The following is a 22,963-nucleotide window of genomic DNA, read 5'->3' as shown; positions in this document are numbered from 1 at the left end:
TAAGATCAAGAGAGCTACAGGCCAGTGAGCCTCACCAAATGTCCATGCCTGAGAAGATTATGGAACAGATTCTCCTGGAAGAGATGTTACAGCATGTGTGAGATGAGGAGATGATTCAAGCCAGCACAGCTTCACCAAGGGCACATCATGCCTCACCAATCTGGTGGCTTTCTGTGGTGAAGTGATGGCATCGGTGGACAAAGAAAAAGCAACTGATGTCATCTACCTGTACTTCTACAAGGCCTTTGACATGGTCCCACACTATGTTCTTATCTCTAAGCTGGAGAGATATGGATTTGAAGGCTGGACTAGTTGGTGGATAAGGAATTGATTGAATGGTCACAGCCAGAGGGCTGAGGTCAACAGATATACACCCAGATAGAAGTTGGTGATTAGTGGTGTGCCCCAGGGGCCCATCTTGTGACCAGTGTTCCTCAACATCTTTATTTCTGACAAACAGTGGGACTGAGTGCACACTCAGCAAGTGTGCCGATGACGTTAAGCTGAGTGATGCAAAAGGGATGCCACCCAAAGGAACCTGCACAGAACTTGAGAAGTGAACACGTGAACATAATGAAGTTTAACAAGATGTTGCACTTGTGTCAGGGCAATCCCAGATATGTGTAGACTGGGAAAAGATCTCCCTGAGAGCAGCCCTCTAGAGAAGGGCTTGGGGGTCCTGGTGGAGAAAAAGTGGAAAATGAGCCAGCAGTGTGCATTTGCAGCCTGGAAGAATGACAGTATCCTGGGCTGCATCAAAGGAGAGGTGGCAGAAGAGCAAGGGAGGGGATTGTTCTCCTCTGCTCTGCCCTTGTCAGGCCCTACCTGCAGTACCGTGTCCAGACCTGGGGCCTTAAGCACAAAAAAAGACGTGGAGCTGTTAGAGAGGGTCATGAAGATGCTCAGAGGGCTGCAGCACTTCTCCTGTGAAGAAAGGCTGAGGAAGCTGGGCTTGTTCAGTCTGAAGGCTGTAGGGAGACCTCATTGTGACATTTCAGTACTTGAAGGGAGCTTATAAGCAGGAGGGGGACTGACTTTGTACACGGTCTGATAGTGATAAGACAAGGAGGGATAGCTTTTAACTAAAAGAGGGGAGATTTAGATTAGACATTAGAGAGAGAAATTTCACTCAGAGGGTGATGAGGCACTGGAACAGGTTGCCCAGAAAAGCTGTGGATGCCCCACCCCTGGAGGTATGTACCCCCAAGGCCCTGGGCAGCCTGATCTGGTGGGTGGCAACCCAGCTCACCCAGGGGGATTGGGACTGGATGGTCTTTAAGGTCCCTTCCAGCCCAAGCAATTCTATGATTCCATGGTTTGTGAATCTTTCCCAGAATAATCCTCCATAAGCTGCACATTGGTACTGCTCACTGTCACCTTCAACAGCAGAGAGCAAGTATAAGCTGTAAGAGATAGAAAAAGCCTGATGGAAATGGCAGATAGACCTCAACATAAATATGCTTTGACTGTGACTTAAAATGTAGGTTGGGATCCAGGAGTGGGCTTCACAAATGCCCTAGAATCACAGAATCTCCTAAGTTGGAAGGGACCCATGAGGATCACTGAGTTGAAATCCACACAGGACCACCCAAAATTCAAATCCTATGTCAGATAGCATTGTGCATTCCTTTAACTCCAGCAGCTCAGGGCTGTGATCACTGCCCTGGAGAGCCTGTTCCATGCCTGATCACCCCCTGGTGCAGAACCTTTGCTACCAATCCACTGCTGTGGTAGCAACTGGCACCTACAGTTCTTCAATTCCTAGCAACCCTCGCATCAGAAAGGTCCTCTGAAAGACTAGGCAAGGCAGATAGATGTTTAATATTTCCTCTGTCTCCACAGAAGCTATACCAAATGCCCACTGGTACCCTTTTGGGTCCTCAAAGTACCCCCTCCTGAGGTAGTCTGCACTAAGCATGCACTGAGCCTCTGGGCAAGTCACAGTGGGGTGCATGTGCCACTTGTTTCCAGTGAGGCTCAATATGACTTCACGTACAGACAGCTGTTGGGATATGTCTATCATTCCAGAGATACAGGTGACTTCTGTCCCTTCATAACTTGGCAGCAAAAAAAGTTATTAATGCCATCAACTCAGAAACTGCAAACTACTCATTTCTCCATATATGTGTTACCCATCCCCAAACTCCACATCTCGACTTTGCTATTTATTGCCCTTTCACAAAACAAAGCCAGCAGAAGTCTGACTTGGGAAAGGAAAAGTTTCTTTCTATCTTAATGAACTGACTGGACTCACCAATCACTCTGAACACAAAGCAGCAGAAAGAGCAGAGTGTTTTCTCTTTACTGCATCACGGCACAGATACTTGCTGAGCTAAGATTTTATCCTCACCATTTGCTCTTCGAAGTTCCAGATATTATTCCATCTTTATTACTGGAAAACTGAAAGCATCCTGTGGTGCAGAAGATGCATTACGCTCTCCGCAGCAAAATTATTCAGAAAACATTTTCTAAAGCAGCAGGATTCTACAGGCATTACCAAGACATGTAAGAACTGCTGAATATTTTCAAGGCAGACCATAAGCTTCTCTGTAAAGCTAAGTAGACTTTTCACACAGCAGTTTACTTCCTCATGACCCAGAAAACTCTGTTGCTCTTTTCCAAGCTAACTGCTTCAGCAGAACTGGAAGGATTACCTGACCACACGTTTAATAACTCTTCTCACCCCCACATACAGTTACTGCTGAAGAGCTCTCTGCTTTCTGATAAAATGATTTGCACCACCCTTTCATTCCCCCACTGTCTACTGGGATCTACCAGCTGTTAGTGTGTTCAAAGAGACTTCACAACGAGCTCAAGCCACTGGGCAAGAAGCTCTTACTCACTTCTGCTTCTCTGCCTTGTATTGCTGTGTGCAGTCATCAAAAAGCTTTTGGTTCATCTCCATGAACAGCTTTAGTGCATTGTAGATCAGTCCATGGATCGTCCTGCAAAGAAAACAGGAAAGGAGAACAAGTCATGGTGGTATCTTCCAGATTCTCAGCCCTGAGTTAGCCCCAGCAGCAGAGAGAGACAAGAGCAAACAGTCACAGCAATTCATACATCACAGCATTGGTACAGATCCTCACACAGCCCCACCTCTTAGAGTGGGAAAACCCCTACACAGAGATAGCATCTGAGACCATCATACAGAGAAAGAGATGAGTAAAAAGAGAGAAGACTATTGGGATAGCCCTGCTCTGACTGCTCTTTGCAAGTGCAAAAACAATCGCACTCAATTCCTAAAGTCACAAACTGGAGAGAAAGGACTCCAAGGACCTTCGAGTTGTTCATAAGAGGGATTTACCCAATCTAGTGCCTTCCACAATTAACCTCAAGATGCACAACATGACTTTTTTGGGCTGCCCAGTGTTTACTCATGAGTTTTGCTACCGAGCTGCCCAAAACACAGACATCCAGCAGCCTTGGAAACGGAAAAGAGCAGAGGGAAAAAAAACTGCCTTTGTGTCAGTAACTACATAGAGGTTACAATGTGCCTGAGCAGACTCAGTGTGACAAAGACCCTCCCCAAGGAATAAAAACAAGTATTCAAGCTGACTGTGAAATACCTGAGCTGTGGGAAATGATACTGTAGATGTGAGCCCTGGTGCATCTCTAGCTCTACAGATGGAATAAGGAAGAGAGCTACAGCCCTGCTGGATTTATGCAGTCTGACTGACAAAACAGGGAAGAAATGAGCTACGGGAAGGAAGAGGAGAAACTGAGGTACTCAGCCTGTGCTGAGACAAAGTGATCAATGCTAAAATAGAGAGAAAAGAGGAAAACACATTTAGGACCTCTTCTGTCATACCAACACAACAGAGACAAGTAAGAAAAGTAAAAAGAGCAGAATCAGGAATGTTGGCTGCAAAAGGAGGAAAAAGAACTGGCAGAGCATTTCAGACAGGAACATGAAATCCTGTTCTGAACTCTGATCAGGTGCAGTAACACTGAGTGAGAGAGCACCTATACACACACATCTGTGCACATGTGTGCCTGTCTGCATACGGATGTGTCTGTCTTCTGGTAAATGTATGCATGCAGTGTGCATGCTTTGGTGTCTGCATGTGCAGACTGACAGACACCGAATGGAAAAGAGAGCAGGACAGCTCAGCATGGAGATGTTCATACATTCAGACCAGCCTTGCCTGTGCTTCCTGCTACAACTAAGAGAAACAGCAGGCCAGTAAGGAGCAATTCTACCTCACAACCCTGTCTTTACTACCACAGCATACTCCTAAGTCCTGGTCTTGTCCAGTCTCCCCAGAATTAATTATTTTGATATTTTCATACTCTGGAATAGATGACAACTTTTTTCCCTCCCCATCTCCCTATTTTTTTTTTGTTTTGTTTGTTTCTTACAAGAAAGCTTCAGGATCTCAGCTGTGGACTAAGCACTTTCAGCTAACGTATTCAAAAGGAGTTCTACAATTTGATTTAAATGAGTAAGAAATCAGAGGAAGCAGCAGTTGGAAGACAGGCTAGCAGGAAGTTTAGGGGAGAACCACAACACAGACAAGTATTGAGGGTGCAGACACAGGAGGCAATCTGACATCTGCCTGGCCGGTTCTGCTTTCTCTATTCTTTCTGTACTCAAGGGCAGCCAGGTACATGCATTAGACGAGGCATCTCATCACAAGTGGGTGATCATCAGCTGGAAAACCTACAGCACACCTCCAAGAGACCTGCAGCTAGGGATACACAGGTATCAAACTCTGGGTAGACTTGACAGTCACGGTGCCAACCCTTGCAAGATGTCTGAGACCTTACAGGCCACCGTGGTCTGCTGTGGCACCTTCCCATGCCGACACTAACAACACCCCCTCTGTCTCAGCACCTGGTGTCACCGAGTGCCATGCGTCATTGCACTGTAGCAGCATGCCCCAAGATCGCTAGTAGGTCAAGCAATCCTGCATGCACAGCAAGTGCCAGGGCATGCGGAAAGACCTACTTGTTCCAGTGACTCTTGGAGTTCTTGTAGAGCGCTGGAAACATGATCGGGAGAATTTTGGCTGCGTTATCGCTGATCAGGCTCATGATATATTCGTTGTTCCAATAGTACAGTGCTCGCTCTGCCACCTGCAGTGGGAGAGAAACCCATTCTTGGAGAGGCTCCTTCCAGTAACACCTGTGGTGCACATGGAAACTGTGCAGTGCTGAGATCAGAGCTTACCACCACCCAGTTGAGGAGCAAACACTTCCCCGCAGCACAGGCAGCAGGGCTGACCTTGGCCAACTTCTATGTGGCCATTTTTTCCCCTTTGCCTAGAGTTCTTTCTCTTAGGGCATTTAACCAGACACTTCTCACTTCCCTGAGGGGAAAACCTTATGCTCTTAACCAGGCAAGTCCAACATTAACTCCAATGCTCTCTACACAACACTTGAGCACAGTAACATCATCCTCTTCAGGTCACGGCACAGACTAACTCCAGGACTCCTTCATTTCCTCAGATTGTCCTCTGTAAAGCTCCACAGCTACCATCCCTCCCTGGCCTTCTCTCTCACACAGTCTCCCTGGGCATTTGAGCACGCTTCAAATACCAGGACCACAATCCATCTTCCTGATTTAGCATGGGTGAAAATACGGAGAGTCTTGGGGCAGCCAACTCTGCTCCAACACATCAAACAAATCTAGCAAGTTTCAAGAGAGATTCAACCACACTTCATATTTAGCTACAAATTTCAGCAATGCAATAACCAAGCTGATGGGTGAATTTCTGCACTTAGCACTAGCTTGAGGATGAGCTAAACACCTAGGAAAAGAGGCATCTAGTCTATTCTATATTTTGTCTGACAGAACTCACTATATCCTCTTAATACATCATTTCACATGAGTAAATGAAGTGCAACTCATCTTGTGTTCACTTACCTATTATATCTTGTTAAGCCTTTGACTGCTGATTAATGCACAATCCATTTGGAGAAAACTCTCTGCCACACCAAGGTATTCAGATTTACTAAGAAGACAATTCTCACTGTTGCTCTCTGACAAGTTGCAGTTACTGAAACTATTTACTCTTACTGTTTGGAACACCTTTGAGGTTTATTCCCCTAGACTGTGAAGTGTTCACAAGTTGTCCATGTTTTTCAGTCCTGTTTTGCAAAGAGCTGGTAGCAGAAGAGGACTGGTATGAAGTACAGGATGCCTCTTCTCCAGCCTTTGCCTTTTTCCATTCAAGTTCCTTCTCCTACTGTACTGTACTGTTCCAATTTCCTACTATAGCTACTTCCATGTGTAAAGGTCTTGTTAGTCCCTTGGTTCCCATCAACCAAACAAGTAGTTCACGTCCAATTAATTTTGATCAAGCTCCCCAAGTCCTTTCCAGAGTCACTCCCTTCTGGGAAATTTTTACACACAACCTAGGTTGATCCCATTTTTGGCTTCTGAACACAACTTTGTTCCTCACTGTATTAAAAGGCACTGTATGCAGTCTGCCTCACTGTGCAGTCACACCCATCCTGGGGGTGGGCTACGTCACCATTTAACACCCCTCCCACACCTGGGCGAGCCACATTTCATGGAACAAGGAAGAAGCAGACTACCACTTTCAGTATACCTATCATCAATGCTGGAATAATATAAAGAACCTTGTCTGAAGCCACTCGTGTTCCACAGCCTCTTTCATCAGCCTCAACCTAGTACTGCAGCCAGCTTGGACCTACTGTGACAGGGTGACACTGGATGGATCTCCTCTATACTGCATCTGCTAGATAAAACAGGAGGTAGCAGAGTACCTGTGCTCCAGCTGCTGCACAGCACAGCGCAGCAGGAGGGGATCCACTGATCAGCTTAGTTGCCCCTTTGGATGAGATTGCTCTGTGGCTGGGCAAGGACTCTCCCTGCCTCCCACCACATGGAACCCCAGTACTCTCTCTGGTGGCACCACCACGTGCCACTGGTCCACAAAGACAAGCTCAAGAGCTGCGGCATAACCCTCACATGCCAAGTGGGTTACAAGTCAGACCCCTACCCACTCCCTGAGCTGGGACCCACCTGGAAGTGTGGGCTGGAGACGCACTTGGCCAACTGCCTGAACAAGGGCTCCATAACTTTCACAAATTCAGATGGCTCAATCACATCCAGGATCTCTTCCAGCTCATTTAAAAACATCACCTCCTTGGGACTGTGTGTTTTCGGCCAGAACTTCAGCAAGCCCACAATCACCTGAGTAGGAAGGGTACAGACACAGTGTTAGAGACTGAAAGTTAACACAGAGCGTGAAATAAGATTTTAAAAGTCTGGTCAAACAGCAAAGGAGAGGAAGTAACAGAAATAACGACACTCTCAGAGAGTGAGGGTGAGTTACCAGGGAAGAAGGAAGAGAAAAGCACAAACTCTGCCAAGTTGCATACAAGACAGCAGTGCTGCCCAGGATGCTAACATTTGGTTCTACCAGCACAAAGCTTAGAACTACTTCTTCCCCCAGCACCCTTTAACAAGGAAGGATCAACTCAGAGTGGGCAGGGGATGCCAGATGGCGCAGAGCAGCAATGAAAGATCAACCAGTAAAATCAGAAATGCTCTGGGGAAGGTGATGAAGGAATCATTATTCAATATACCACGGAGCCTGAATGCTAGAAAGTACCCAATAAATAACGCAATGGCCACATTCAGGGCAAGCAAAAAGAAGTACCATTACATACAAAGGTAGCTGGATTACAGAGCTCATTCTCGAGGACTTTTGTCTAGAGTCCAGACTGCTCCAGAAAGGAACAGATAAGTTTATGGAGGCTAAACCTAACAGTGATAATGAAATATGACAACATAGATGCAACTTCTGCCTGAGAAAACTATTGCTTACAAGATAGTGGAGAAATATACTAGGGGAATAGAGAGCTACATCCCACTTTATTTATTAACATCACTTCCTTGCCTAACCACCTACTTCTAGGTACTGTCAAAGACAGGATCCATGATCTTGCAGACCTTCACTCAGTTGGAGCCATCAGTCTGGTGTTTACAGGAATGCTAACTGTGCACTAACTCTACAGACAATAGATTCAGACAATTCCTGGTAGGAGCTACTATTTTAAACTATGTACTTCAGCAGTCTGATCCTGAAGCAAACACATGAGAGAAATTTCACCCCAGCACAAGGACAGCAGTAGGCAAAGCAACAGCAAGATGAGGAACATCTGAGCCACCAACTCAAGGCTCAAGTAGCAGTTTGATATCCTCAGCATTTGTCATTACTCAGGTCTGCTATTCAGGCAAGAGTCAGCTTCAGTGACTCAGTTTCTCCTACAGCTAAAGTGGTGCAAGGTGGGTTGAGTCTGTGTTCACTATTACTTAGCACACCTGAAGTCTTGCTCACCTGGCAATCATTCAGGCTGCTGCAATGTAAGAGCTACCACGCTCAGCCTTACTGAGTAAAGTTTGGGTGGCACACTTTAAGTGATTGCAGACCTAGTAAGACCTGGCCTCCTTTCAGCATTGGTGGCAATATCTTCTACTGCAGTCATGGCCTTGCTGGGGCACAACCCCAGACTTCAATAACCCCAAGAATACCAGGAGTCTATTCAAAACATTCACAAGCAGGATGTTTCAGCAAGACTGTGGTCTATATGGTAAGGACCCTATGCAATGGCCCACTGACAACAAACCAGAGCTGTCTCTCTAATCCACGGATCAACAGCTAAAGAAGCAGCGATGAGCTACAGAGCTTTCCTATTTGAATAAGCTTCAGAATGAATCTTGGAAGTATTGACAGACTTTCCCATTTCTCTCTTATCCTTCATCCTACAGTGAGAGCTTTGAAAGGAGGCTGCTAGGCTGGATTTAAGCTACAGGAAGTATTCAGCACGATCAGGAAGCTACTTTACACAATTTGTTTCAGAGCAGGCTTTTAGGAACACAGAAAACTGAGGTCCTACATTTAAAAAGGAAGAAAAGAAAAAAGCAAGGAGATCTGTTTCAGCATTCTAGCGTCAGAGCTGCAGAGCCAGAAAGCTGACCAGCTTCCATTGAGCACCAAAAACACACACACTTCAGCCAAAGAACAGAACGACCTCAGCTACTGTTACTCATTAAAATGCTCACACTTTCTGGTGCTCCCTGCTACAATGACACAAGCACATGGCCATCTGCTGTTTTGAGGTTGTGAAGCTCAGCTCTGTAGAAGACATTTCCTGGCCTGCAGTAGGTGGAGAAACATTTGTCTCTTGCCAACCCTCTGCCAAACCAGCATATAGTCTGGCTAACACTGCATGCCTGCGTAGCCAGTAACTGGAATACGTGAGGGACCCACTGCTCACACATTTTAGAACTTGCTGTTTCAACAGCACTACATCCTGAAGGCATATGTGACTGTGACTTAACACTGATGCTAGAGCAGGAAGAATACTTTCATCAAGAAACAGGGGCTTGCCTAAGTAGCCTTCTGGGTTCCAGGTTTATAACCTCGTTCTGACAGCTTTTCAGCCAACTCTGGCAGACTGAACTCTTACTATTTCAAAGTCTTTGCGAGTTCATGCCGGTTCCACCAGGTGTCAGAAAGCTATTTGTTTTGTCTCTGCAGAATCTATCACTGGCTCTGCCCTGAAAGGACGCTTGGGATATTTGCTCCAAGATCTGAAGCACAAAGGCAAATTTCAGCCATATTCCTGAAGCTTTCAGAAAGGCCTGCACATGAGTAGCACCGTCCATTTTGCCCACAAGGTGCCAAGCAAGTTCAGTAAATAATCTATGTCCCAGTCTCTGTAGCCTCTTTACACACTTTCTGAACCCTAAGGAAGCTGTGAAGCTTTGGGGACTTGACTGTCATGCAGAGATTAAGAAAAGTTACTCACCGGCTCTGTCAAACTGCTGTCTTTCTCCAAGAACTGTACAACACAGTATGCCAACTGCAGGAGAACACATGGCAAAATTAGAGCTTCCTCAGGTGTACTGGAGATATAAGCAACACCACCACCCACAACTGGAAGTAACGTTAGGCCCTCCACAGTGCGACAAGCAGACAGCTGCAGCTCCAAATGAATCCAGTTATAATCATAGAATGACTTATGTTGGAGGGGACCTCAAAGATCATTGAATTCCAACCCTCATGCTGTGGGCAGGTTTGCCAACCACTAAATCAGGCTGCCCAGGATCCCATCCAACCCAACCTTGAATGCCTCCACCCATAACCCTCTCTGAGCAACCTGTTCCAGTGCCCCATCATCCTCTGAAGTAAAATACTTCTTCATATCTAACCTATGTCTTGCCTCTTTTAGGTTAAAGACATCCCCCCTCATCCTAACACCATCAGACTGTATTAAAAGTCAGTCCCAATTCTTCTGATGGCAAGTGGGCCCTAAGACTAGATAGGGCCTGAGCTTAGCGAGTGCATGCAACCTTAGAGAATAAAATGAGTCACCTAGAGCAGTCTACAGCTAATGCACTCTAATGCAAGCACAGCCACACACATGACAAGGAACAAACCTGAATACTACCCAGTAAAAACAAGGTTGGGACAACAGACATCACTGTTTAGCATCCATTTCTCACTTCCAAGCTCAAGTCCCAACCTCCAAGCTTCTCTTCTTTTATGACTTCTAAATGGCAAAAAATAATCTCTATGCCAGTCTAGCAGTCCAGCATGTCAATCCATGTGCATATCTCAGCAATGACTAACAGCTGACACACCACGTACAGAGGCTGATGAATGGAGCTCTGAATTTTACCTCTCATTTCAGTAACGTAGCAATATTTCACAATCTTCCATCACAGAGAGGCAAAGCAAGTCAGAGTATTAAGTCAGCAGGAAGTGGAGGATACCTTCCTATCAGCCAGTGCCAAAAAGCACACTCATAATGCACACAGGCCCAGACACTGCAAGGCTGGGACAAATCACCGCAGTAAAGAGCTAGTGAAAAGCCCCAAACATCTTACAGCAAGAAGGTCATGTAATATAATAATGCAGCCTGACAAATAGCTATAAGCAAACCTGAATAAGCACTACTGCAAGAATCGCATTCTGCCCTGAAGACCTGAAGCACTTCTCACCTGTGGGTGGTAGACGCTGAGAGATTTCACTTTGTGCAGTGGTAACAAGACCCTGATGAGGAACATTTTGTGCTCTTCCTTCAGAGGTAGAGCAAACCCATTGATTATGCTGAAAAGAAACAAGAATCTCATTAATTTCTTTATCCAGCAGAAACACAGCATGTCTCACCACAGAAGAATAAGTGAGATGCCTTAGCTTTCATTAATAACTTCAGAGAACACCTACCACTGGAAGTACAGTAGCTGGGGCCCAACCTTGCAAACCATATCCAGTGAAAGCATGCTTCCTTATCAGGCATGCCAGGAAAAAGCCTCTAAAGGAGCCAAGGCTCCACGCCTTTTTGCACCAGAATAAGCCCAGGAACCTTCAGACACAAGTTAACAGAACCTCTGGGGAAGTCCAGCACAGGGGTAGCTCAGACATCAAGGCTCAGCTTCAACAGAACAGAATAACAGCAGCGTAAGAGAGGGCTGCTTCTGCTGACGGGCACTTAAAGCTATGGAGGAGGCTGCCCACTGCTACAGTTTCTCAAGGCTGTGAGAAGCTCTTTTGCCTCAGCAGGCAGTAAGTGTGGCTGGGCTCAAACTCAAAGGAAGAGCAGACAGATGTGGGGAAGAAAAAGCTATCACTGCATTTGTCAGCAGGATAGAAAGCACTGTGTGCTTCACCAGAGATTCTCTGAAAAAGATAGCACCTGCAACACCAGCTGGCAGAGGGCACTACTAGCTCACACAGCACACTGAGCTAGGACACGTCATGCACTGTGAATCCTCTGGGACTTACAAGACCATCTTTACCTTCCTAGGATCTCCAGCAGCTCTGCAATCCCATTGTGATGCTCTGTTTCATAGATGAACCTGAAGAGAGAAAAATGTCATTGCCAAACACTGGATCCAGTCTGATAAGGAAAAGGAAGGAAAAACAATGGAGAAGGGTATTCTTCTAGAAAACAGAACTTGGAGAAGACAGTTCAAGATGTGAAAGATGGAGCCAAATAGTCTATTCACTGCTCTCTGATCAGCACAACTTCAGAGAAGTTAACATTCACCAATCCCAACGTTTACTATGTATGCTGAAGACAGCACTACCAAACCTTTGCTGCTCTTAGGCACAGGCCAGTGGTATCCATACCAAAACAGAATGATATAACTAACTAACTTGGCTAATTCAAACCTAGATCAGAGACAGTCTAATGCTCAGAATCTCTCTCACTGGGTTGTACTAACCATTCATCAAGCCAGTGGCACTAGGAAACACCTCACCTGTAAAATATATTGTTGATCTGCCGTCTCACATACGCTCGCAGACCCAGGAACTTCCCATAGATCCTGTGCAGAATAGTCTTTAGGAAGTCACGTTCTCTGGGGTCTTCACTGTCAAAGAGATCCAGCAGCTGCGGGGACAGAAATTCAGCGTCTGCACACACGACTGTCTGGATGAGGCTATGAGCAATAGTAGGCAGTGCTCCTACTCAGCAAAAGAGGCTCCTCCAATCAAGAGATGCCTTCAGCACCTTGAGCACAGTGGTCACCTCCCTAGCCACAAGTTGGTACCATCAGCACTCATCTTCTAAAGCACAGCAATGGCCTGGACGCTCTCCAAAGCAGTGTGTTCCCATGCTCCTCCTGCAAGGCCCCCAGTGCCCCTCTCCCACCTACACAACGATAACAAATTCCAGAGACTACAGCTTGCATGCACTCTTGCCTGGCTCTGGTACTTCTAGCTGCTCTTACGAAAAGACATAAGAAGAAAGAAAACCATAATTATCTAATATCTCCTGATTAAACTGGACTATTTGCATAAAACTTTGGCCAAAGTCTGCTGCGTGTCCTTCACAAAGGTGCTGCACAGTGGCAGGGGCTATGATTACTTACAGACAGTACAAACTTCTGGTCAATGTATTTCTTCGCTATATTTGGTTGAAAATCAGGTGACTCCAAGAACCTGAGGAAGAACTCGTACACCAGCTGCAGGAGGAAAAAGAGATCACTTAGAAATCCTCCTCGTCTTCTCATCATTGTTTACTTCACATTTCACATGTTTTCCATCTCCTTAGGGGCTTGAAAGAAGGCTGGAAAGCTTAAGTGGGGGCACAGAAAACACAGGAATATGCATTTCCTCACCCACTGACACCGATTCAGCTGCCCTCACTATAATGGGCTATGGAGCAGTGGCACATAACTTCCCAAGTCTGCATGAGATCTCATCATTTCAGGTCCTGCCAAAGACAAAAGCCACCTACTCAGATCAAGACACTAAGCCTAGGAAAGTCTCCTAGCTTCAGTCCCCACCTCTACAGAGAACAGAAGCCTCCAGAAGAGAAGACAAAGGCTTAGGTTTATTAGAATCATAGAATAGAATGGTTTGGGTTGGAAGGGACTTTTAAGATCATCTACTTCCAACTCCCTGCTACAGGCAAGGACACCTCCCACTAGACCAGGCTGCTCACAGCCCTATCCAGTCTGGCATTGAATACCTCTGAGCAACCTGGTCCAGGATCTCACCAACCTCACGGTAAAGAATTTCTTCCCAATATCTAGCCTAAATCTACTCCCTTCCAGTTTAAAGACACCTCCCCTTGTCCTGTTGCTACATGCCCCACAGAAAGTCCTATCCCAGCATTTCTGTAGGCACTCTTTGGGTACTAGAAGGCCACTATAAGGTCCCTCCAGAGCCTTCTCTTCTTGGAAGTCCTCGAGACACACCAAGGAAGAACAAAAGAGCAGACACGAAACAGACCCCAGGAAAACACTCTGTGTCCTCTGATCCCTGGGAACTGGCTTCAGATTTGGATTGACTCTACTTAACCACATGAGATTCGTGCTGTGTCACAATCCCACAAGAACAGCCAGCTTGCTTTCAGAAGGCTGCTAGTGTTGAAACCTCCAGTGCTACTGCTGCCCTAGACTGGCAAGATTACCCAAAGGCAGAACCTGTCAAGAGAGTGCCTCTGAGGGATGACTAGGCCAAACTAGAGCACTGTATCCCCAGGTTCTAACTTTGGAGTTGAAGGAGCTGTGGGGCCACCCAACCACAGGTGAAGCTGAGCTGCCAAGAACAGCAGCACAAAAAAACCCGAGGTCATGATGAAAACTCGGCAGTGGAACCTCTTGCCACAGGCCTGTGCTGCCTGCTGCTGACTTAATTCTAAAGAAATGAATGCTTCCTATCATTTGCAGCACACTGGTGCTGAGGACATACCATTCCCATCAACACTCACATCCCTATGTCAACCAGAGCAGTGAGAAGTGATTAACCACTGCTGCAGAACTGCACTTTATGTCCTCTGTATTTTTGCCTCATCCTGCAGTGACTAGCTCTTGTTCTGCCTTTGTCAGATTGACTGCATGTCTCCCAGCAAGTGTCTGAGGAGATTCTTATAAACTTATCTCCTGACTTACACTTCTGAGCTCTATTAATCATGTTTGTTCTTGCCTTCATAACAATCTTCACCTAATTTGTCTTAAACTATTTCTCAGGACACAGCTTATTGAAGAAATCCTCAGCCTCTTTTCCTCTTCTTCCCCTCCTGTTCCCCATTTTTTTCTGGGGACATTTGCTCCCAGTTATTGCAACTGTGTTACATAAGTATAAAAGAGATGTGTTAGCAGGTGCTAGCATAGGTTTTGCTTTGGCAACAAGCACTCTTACTCCTCCACATGCCTCCGAGAGAGCATGGCAAGGAGGAGCGCCAAGACAGACAAGGGTGCAGTCTCTAATACTGCTGAAGCCTAGAGGATGAGAGCTCTTGGGCCATCAGGATTTGAATAAACATTGCGGGGAAATGCTTCTTACACAGACAATATGGCACAATTCCCTTTATTCCCAGCAAAGCGTTCCAGCCTACCTCAGTGCCACATGAGACTACAGCCACCTGCAGGTGCACGCTGCACAGAGCCACCAGCTTGTTTCCAGAATGCCCCTATCGCCTGCATTGCCTACATGCTGCTTCTCACCCGTGGCCTTGCCCTTCCCTATCCTAGCACACAGCAACTCTCACTTACTGGGGCAGGCATCCAGATGACACAGACTCTCAGTTTCCCAGATCTATACCTTCCTTCTCCTCACCTGTAGGTGTGGCCAGGCAGCCTCTAATGTAGGCTCATCTTCCTCAGGGTCAAACTCTGCTCCTGTGGGATTGGATGATGGCGGAAGTGTCCGGAAGAGGTTCACTGAAAACTGAGTCAGCAAAGAGGACTATGAATAACATCGCTACTCTTATGATGGGCCTCCTGCAGCAAATCCCTCACTGCACAGCAACACATTTACCATAAAAGCTTTCCTTCTTGAGACTGCAGGGTTACAGATTACAAATAAACTCCACAAGTGAAGTTTGCGCCAGGGAAAAAAACCTCCCCCTCTCTTTACAAAGGATGGGAAAGACTGAGGTCACACTCCTCCCTGACAAATCTGTTTTTCTTTCTCTTCCTTCCCTCCCAAAAGCACACGCATCTGAACAGTCCCCATTTATTTGGCAAACAAGCACATGCTGGCCCCATGTCCTACCATAATAACAGCTTCAGGATAGATGGCCTCAGTGACAACATCACGGTTGTGTGTGATGTATTCCACCATTTCGTTGAGACCTGCTCGCTTCACCTCCTTGAATTTCAGGTCACTGAGGGGGTCAGAGATGAAGTCAAAAAGCACACAGCACTGCCGCAGCTTTTGGATGAAAAGCTCTTCTCGCTCATGTGGAGGAGCATCTAGAAGAGAAAACAGGGATTGTAAGACCTTCAAGGTAGGCAAAGCATCTATCTGGTTCGCCTAGGAATCAGCATGGTTCACCCCCTAGCATGCATTCCTTTCTTTAGTCACAGCCCCCCTTGAGCTGGTGCGGTAGGAGGGAGAGTAATCCCTAATATGGAGACTGGGTAGTGGAGGTCAAGAACAACTATTCCATCTGGCGATTTCAAACACTGTACACACTTCTGATCTTCTAAGCATCAATCCCCTCCCATTACAAGCTACTGTGGAAAAGAAACTCACTTCCTTCATAGACTAACTGAACTAACAGACAGCCACCTTTCCTAAAAGGCCTGTTTCTGTGAGCAGTGTCAGCAACAGTCCTGGTTGAGTGACTGCTGACAACACTTTCTCCATGTCTCCACTTAAGGCACCTTTAATTGCACCATTATAGATACTAACTGCTAATGCTGGATAATTGCCCCAACATAGACAAGTTCAACAGCACTATCATAACTTGCAATGGAAACATGAGGAGGAGAAGGTGGCCCGATACTCTCCCAGGAACAGGTGACTGCAGGAGCCAAGAGCAGTCTGTACTAAGGTCTCTGCACTTTACCACCCTCCCACACAACCTGCTGAAGAATCTGAAGCAACCTCAAGTAAATGTAAGCACTAGGGCTTCAACTGTTTCAAATGGGAAAGCAAATAATGAAGTTCATACTGAATATCCTCTTTTTCTTTTAGGCTATTCATCAATTTGCAACCTGCTGCCACATCAAGCACCTTTCCCAGAGTCATCCCTACAGCACTGCTGGCAGGAGACTACCAAGGTCACCCTGGAAAGAACCCTTATGCCACAGTGCTCTTCTGCCTGGAGAAAGCACAGCTTGTTAGGAAAGTCAGTTTCTGTACCTTTAAGGGCTGGAAGCTTTTGCAGTTCCCGGTTTTTGCTCAGATTGAAGCGAGAAGAGCTGTGTCGACGCTCCTTCTTCACAATCTGGGGTCCCCCTGAGTACTTGATCTTATTTAGCTGGGTTGGTGGGGGAGCGCTGTTACTGGGGCGTTTATTCGAAGTTGTTTGTTGTTGCTGCTGCTGAGGCTGCTGTTGTGGCTGCGGGGCCTGTTGATGGAAAAGAAAGTCAAAAAAACTCACAAGCTTTTACCTACAAGGCTCACAGGCAATAAGACATGGTCAGTATCTTCTTGGACTGAAGAAACTGGGCACATTTGCGCCATTGCACTTGCATTTCAGTACACCTCGTCCACTTCTGCGAGGCTCTATGTCAGCTGGTTGCATGGGCAGCGTTATCTGCAAAGCATACATCAGTTCTGCTCATATCTGTGAGGTACTACGAAGGCGTCAGAGCTTTCCAGCACGTGCGGTGCTAAAGATATGGAAAGCAAGGCCAAGTCTTGCAAAAAGTTATAAGAGCTTACTGATACAAACTCTTGTGCAGAGACGTCCTCTCAACTTCGTGCCTCTTAAACAGAGCTTAGAGACACTTTTCTTATTTTTAGCAGGTAACTGGAAACTCCAGCCAGCGCTTTCTCAGCTCAGCTCTGTTCTGGCTGAAGTTCTGCTGGTTTGAGTCCCACTCAAGCCTTAGTGGGTTATTATCTGACTCAGTAACATCATACTGATGCAACTCATTGAAAACTCATGGAAGAGGGAAACACCTCAAGAAAGCAGTCAGCCTACTCCAGCCTTGCTGGGAGAGCACAATGTTCCCATTTCTCCCCAGAATGCCAACCAGTAGTATTTTGGGGGAAAGCACCAGCACTGCAGAGGCTTATCTGAGCTCTCCTACAAACAAGATACGGTCAGTACTTCCCTGTGAGGATTGGCTTACCTGCAGCTTACCCAAGACAGGAACAGTCCTTACCCTGAACACAGTCCTCACATTTTCCAAGGAGGTACAGCACAGCATCACTGTGCAAGAAGAGCTAATGCACCTGCATCTGCGTGGGGAGCCTGGATCACCCTCCTTCCACAGGGAAGAAGGGCAGAATATGAATGCTGAGCCACTACAGGGGAAAGGTGGTACAGAGAGAAACAAAAGGTGCATCAATAGCCTTACAGGTAACACTCAGGGAAGGAGAACCCATGGGTCCTGCTAAAAGATGTCTGAGGCTGACAGAACATGTCTGTACATTCCCCACCCCACTCAGCAACGCCACATGTTCCCATCATGGTATGTGTATTGCAGGCCAATAGTCTACAGCCATGTCCCCCTCACTAGGGAGTCTGGAAAAGTCAATGCCACTAGCTTCTAGTTTTCAATATCTGGCAAGAGGGACAAAACACAGCTTCAACTGTTAGTTATTTAGAAAATGGATATATGCACGTATCACATAATGTTTCCTAGAGAAAATCCAATGATGGGGAAGGCCAGATACATTCTTATGCTGCAGCACTCAAAGGGTTTTAGCATTGATTACTTCTATATTGACTTCCTGGCATCAGTCTGAATTCTGGTTTTCAGGAGGCTTTTCCTGCATCAGGCCCACTGTCCTTCTGCCTTCAACATCCCCCTATTTTGGTAGCATGAATCAGGAGAGGAGAGGCTTGTTACAAGCCTCTTTAACATAGTTTTATCCTTTGGAACATACCAGACTGCTAAAACAAAGCTTCTCCCTTAACACCCAGGTATCAACCTCACAGTCTGTTTCCCTGACATCAGCATCAGCTGACCAACACAAGCACATCCAACCAGGCTTCAGCCCCACTCCTGACACCACCACAGCCGCTTGGAGAGACGCTGTTTGTGAGCCATGTGTGCTGGAGCGATCAGGGAACAGCACAAAGCAGTTTGCCCAAGCGCGGTGCAGCAGCCCCACCTTTCCCGCTGCAGTGGAGCAGGCTGCTCTGCCAGCAGGATGGGCCAGCCCCAATCACAAGCACGTCTGAGCTCCCCCAGGCACTGGCTCCCCAGCTGCTTGGCATTTCCTCCCTGTTAGTTCCCACCACCTCTCCTCCCTGCTAGGAGCTTGCCAGTACAAGTCAATGAGCCTCAGGCCCTGGGCCCGCTCTGTGCCATTTCTATTCACTCCGGGCTCCAGGAGATGCTCTTCTCCCAGCCACTCTGAGCGCAGCGTCAGCCTCTGTTCTGTTCTCCTTCCCATCCATGACCTCACCTCTGCAGGCACTCCCACTGCAGCTGGGTGTATCGCCACTCGGAAAGCCCTTCTGCCTCACTGGTCCCTTGAGCATCCCCTGCTTGCTAAGCTTTCAGCCCAGATCTGCTCTCAGCTCCTCCTCCTCTGATGACTCTTCCCTTCCCATCCCTCAAGTCAGTACCTGTTCTTTGTCTGTTGTTACACGGCTTCCCCTATTAAAATCAACCTCTCTGTTTCAGAAGTAACACCAACACGCTGTAACGCTTATGTCTGAATAATGAACTCCAGGTACTGCAGTAACAAGCCCCATGGAGATATCTGCAAAACACGTAATACAGCAGCTCAGTGAAAAGGAGCACCCTCTCCCAGAGCTGTGCATCTCATCAGTGAGGCTCCAAGCTGTCCTTGAGACTGCAAAGCAACCCCTCTTTACTGCTGCTGCTAATCCCTGCTCTCACTTCCAGGTCATTAACTCTCTTCACCAGCCTCTCCCAGGCTTTCTGGCCAGGAGTAACTCTTTATCATCCTCTCATCCACTGACTTGTGCTCTTCTATTTCTTTTTTCTCCTTAAATAGCTACACAGAAATTCTCTCCGTTCATACCTTCGTCATGTTCCATAGGGAATGATCTAAAAAAATATTTTATTTCCCACTCTCTGCTCTCACATTTTCTTCCACTGCTCCAATCTCTTCTGGAGCAAATTATGCTTCTCCAAAGCCAGGGACTGGCCATGCTATGCTGCCTCATCACCTCAGCCACTTTCACCAATAGAGCACTGCACTACTCCTTGTAGGTAGTTCAAACGCCACCTCTGGTGGGGATCTACCTGCTTCTGAATGCACCTGCCCCTCCACCTCAGCTCCACAAAAAACTTATTTGCTGTAAAGAATAAAACATTACAGGCTTCCTATCCTCTTCATCTCCCTCCTCAAAGATCCTCACAGGAGGTCCCAGTCTGCCGCGCTTGCTCAGGTCTGTCAAATGAGAGCTGCTCTTCAAAGAGCTTTACTCATTCCACCAGCTGGACAACTTGTCTGCAGAACAAGTCACAACTTTCTGGTACCAGGATAAATGAGGACTGTGAGACCTCCTCTGCTCCCTGCAGCATAGCGCGAAGGAAGAAAAAGCATGCTGGAAGAGAACTGCCCAAGTTATGTTCTCCTGCTGCAAGTTCATCAACCATTTCATCTACTGAGACACAAAGATGACAATTCTGTTCCGCACACCTTCAGAAAGGTAACCAAACAACCATAACTCCATGGAAGAATTTAGAAGTCACGAGACTCCCACAACAGCAGCAGAGCCATCAACTCCTACCACACAATATTGCTCCAGGTGTTTTGTAAGGACAAAAGCCCCTCCTGCTTCCAACACAAGAAAGAAGTCCAGCTCCTAACGCACAGACCAAGTTCCTTACCCCCAGTGTTAAAGCAGAAATACCTTTCTGTGCTTCCTGAAGAGCAGGAAAATTGCATTCAAACTGGTATACATTTCTTCTTATCAAGCAAAAAGCTCTCTTCCATTCTGCAGCAGAGCAGTCCCGAGACAGGAAAGCACCAAGAGAGAACAAACTTTGCCGCAAACTCAACAGGGAAATGGAGATGAGACCTGCGGCAGCAGCACATTGGAGAGGTGTCTCCTTTCTGCTCTCTGTTCCTGTGATCAAAGGAGACCCAGCCTTCCATCCTATAGAAGGGCTGGATTTCGTCTGGGATATGAGGAAGTGGCTGGGTATGTTTTATGGGAGGGAAGGTTAGACACATTACTTCTAAGTTTCTCCTGTGGCCAGGAACAACCATACATTATGTGCCATTTCAGGTAATGGAAGAAAACTTGTAACTAACTCTCCCTCTCTGGCTGCAGCACTCGTTACCAGGAAACACAGCCACACGCCACTGGTTTGGATGGGGACATCACCGTGCTCTGCTTTGGTGGCTCTCCATCACCTTTACATTGCAAGATTCAGGCTTCCTTCTTCTTCCTAGAGGTGGGAACTCAACAGACAAAGAGTACCAAATAAATAAAAGGTAAGCCTGACCCCATGATGCCAAACTAGGCGTTCCCTCACTTGTTAAATCAGCAGACAGCCCTCAAGCAAGCTGTTTGTAGCTGTATACACAACGTAAAACAGGTAGAGGCCAAGACAGGGATGGGATATACAAAGAGGAATCTACAGAATTGCCACCAGCTCCAAGGCAAACAAACTCAGCTGGTTCTCTGCCGGCTACAAGGCAGGTTAGGCATGAGCATGGCTTGAACCCTGAACTGGATTAGCTGTAGTAGGGATAATTTTTGAGGCTGTGCAACACCAGTCCATGCTTTGAAGAAGACCCTAAAGTAACCTTTTTTGGATGGTGATGTTCCCATGAAGCACAGAAGTCTTCCAGGTCTTCATTAGCCTGACATCTCCCATACCCAATCCTCCAAATCATAAGTGCAAAACATTCCAAACAAGACTTGAGCATACAGGCTTCTATGGACGTAGAAGTGACACAGCTTGTTTGCCAAACTGCAGTATTACAAAGAAACAAAAGAAAAACCATACCAACATACATATGTATGCATCCTTTGTTGGACATGCATACAAAGCTCTTCCAAGCCAAGTCCCAGAACCCACAAGCACACTGTTTGGGTGCCGGGCTGACCCATGTCTGCCAGAAAAGCTCCAGCTGACCCAAGTTTTTGTTAGTTCTAACACAGCTTCTCATGTTATCACATTCTGATGAAGCCATCCTAATACATCCAAATTGGCAACATCAAAATTGAGAATGAGACTCTGCATGGTTAGGAATACAGATTGTGCCTTTTTGTGAGTAATGCTGAGCTCAGAAATGAAGCAGTTATTCCAAAGAAGAATCACTTCATCTCTAGCACTTTATCCCTATTCTTTAAGGTGTCCTAGTAATTATTTCACAGCCTCACTCCCCCAGAAAATGCCTTTCAAGAACAAGCTCCTTTTCTCTGACTCCTCACTACTCTCCCACTCTGACACCAGGTGACAACAGAGTTGATTGTGCTTTGCTCTAACAGGAGCAAAGCAACTGCTCCTGTCTGTCAGGCCTCCTCCTCCCTGGGAGCGGTGGCTCCTCTCATCGACTCATAGAATATCCCCAGAGGGAAAGGATCCACAAGGATAATTGAATTCAACTCCTAGCTCCACACAGGACCACCCAAAACTCTGCCCCAGTGTCAGAGCGGTGTCCCAGCGCTCCCTGAGCTCTGGCATCGGGGCCATGCCCACTGCCCTGGGCAGCCTGTGCCATGCCCACCACCTCTGGGGCACAGCCTTTCCCTCACCCCCACCTGCCTTCTCTGACACAGCTCCACGCTGTTTCCTCAGGACCTGTCACTGTCCCCAGAGAGCAGAGCTTCACATTGCCCTCTGCTCCCTGTGAGGAGCTGCAGGCTGCCATGAGGCCTCCCCTCATTTCCTCTGCTCTGTGTTGAACAAACCCAAGGGCCTCAGCTGCTCCTTATTCATCTTGGCCTCTAGACCCTTCCCCGCCTTCACAACCCTCCTTTGGAGGCTGATAGTTCATAGCTCACACTGTGGCTCCCACAGCTGCACACAGCGCTCCAGGCGAGGCCGCACAGCAGTCACCTCAGAGGCTGCCATGTCTCTCCCTGCAGCCAGCTTCACCACACTGCCCCCAGCTTTGTGCCAGGCCTTTCTGCAGGGCTGCACGACAGGAGGCTCGCCGTGACTCCTCCGTCGCTCCCCTCGGGCCGCAGCTCGAGGGGCACTAACTTGCTGCGAACTTTCGCCTTTGCCGCTCTCTGCTCAGACCCCACGGATCCGGGAGGGATCCTCCCTTGCAGGAACGCGGGGACAGCGCCGTGCGAGGCGGAAGCCTTACCTCTTCCGAATTCTCAGCCCCGCCATCCTTCCCGCTGCCGCCGCCGGGCTTTGTGGTGCTTTTGGCCGACTTCGGAGACTCCTGAAAGGCCGAAAAAGCGAAACGTTCGCCCTGCGCGCCCCGACACCGCGGCCCCGCGCCGCCTTTGTACCTCCTCCCCCGAGAAGGGCACCCCGCGGCCCGTTTCGAGGCCTCTACCGGGGCAGCGTACCTCTCCTACCGAAGGCATCTTCGCGGGAAATGGGGGGTGTCGAGGACGGGGTGGGGATGAAGATGTGGGGGGGCACCGCCGCCCCCCGCGCGCGCCTCCGCCGCCC

At 47.4% G+C, this 22,963-nt stretch overlaps 1 protein-coding gene across 1 annotated transcript in view; it reads right to left on the bottom strand.

Moving 5' to 3' along the window:
- Positions 1-22,957, bottom strand: part of PPP2R5D (protein phosphatase 2 regulatory subunit B'delta) — a 28,811-nt gene extending 5,854 nt beyond the window's left edge. The window contains exons 1-13 of the mRNA XM_010706411.3: positions 22,858-22,957; positions 22,647-22,727; positions 16,584-16,791; positions 15,489-15,688; positions 15,051-15,161; positions 12,857-12,949; positions 12,245-12,375; positions 11,780-11,839; positions 10,982-11,090; positions 9,787-9,840; positions 6,992-7,162; positions 4,949-5,076; positions 2,844-2,945 (exon numbers count right to left, since the gene is read on the bottom strand). Coding sequence (XP_010704713.1) covers positions 2,844-2,945; positions 4,949-5,076; positions 6,992-7,162; positions 9,787-9,840; positions 10,982-11,090; positions 11,780-11,839; positions 12,245-12,375; positions 12,857-12,949; positions 15,051-15,161; positions 15,489-15,688; positions 16,584-16,791; positions 22,647-22,727; positions 22,858-22,875 — 1,466 coding nt within the window. The 5' untranslated portion in view covers positions 22,876-22,957. The remainder of the gene's footprint in view (positions 1-2,843; positions 2,946-4,948; positions 5,077-6,991; positions 7,163-9,786; positions 9,841-10,981; positions 11,091-11,779; positions 11,840-12,244; positions 12,376-12,856; positions 12,950-15,050; positions 15,162-15,488; positions 15,689-16,583; positions 16,792-22,646; positions 22,728-22,857) is intronic.
- Between the last annotated feature and the right edge of the window lie 6 nt (positions 22,958-22,963).

The sequence above is a fragment of the Meleagris gallopavo genome, chromosome 2, assembly GCF_000146605.3.
Source record: "Meleagris gallopavo isolate NT-WF06-2002-E0010 breed Aviagen turkey brand Nicholas breeding stock chromosome 2, Turkey_5.1, whole genome shotgun sequence".
In the NCBI taxonomy this organism is placed as follows: Eukaryota; Metazoa; Chordata; class Aves; order Galliformes; family Phasianidae; genus Meleagris; species Meleagris gallopavo.
The sequence above is the reverse complement of the archived record's forward strand: the minus strand, read 5'-3'. Positions and strand labels throughout refer to the sequence as shown.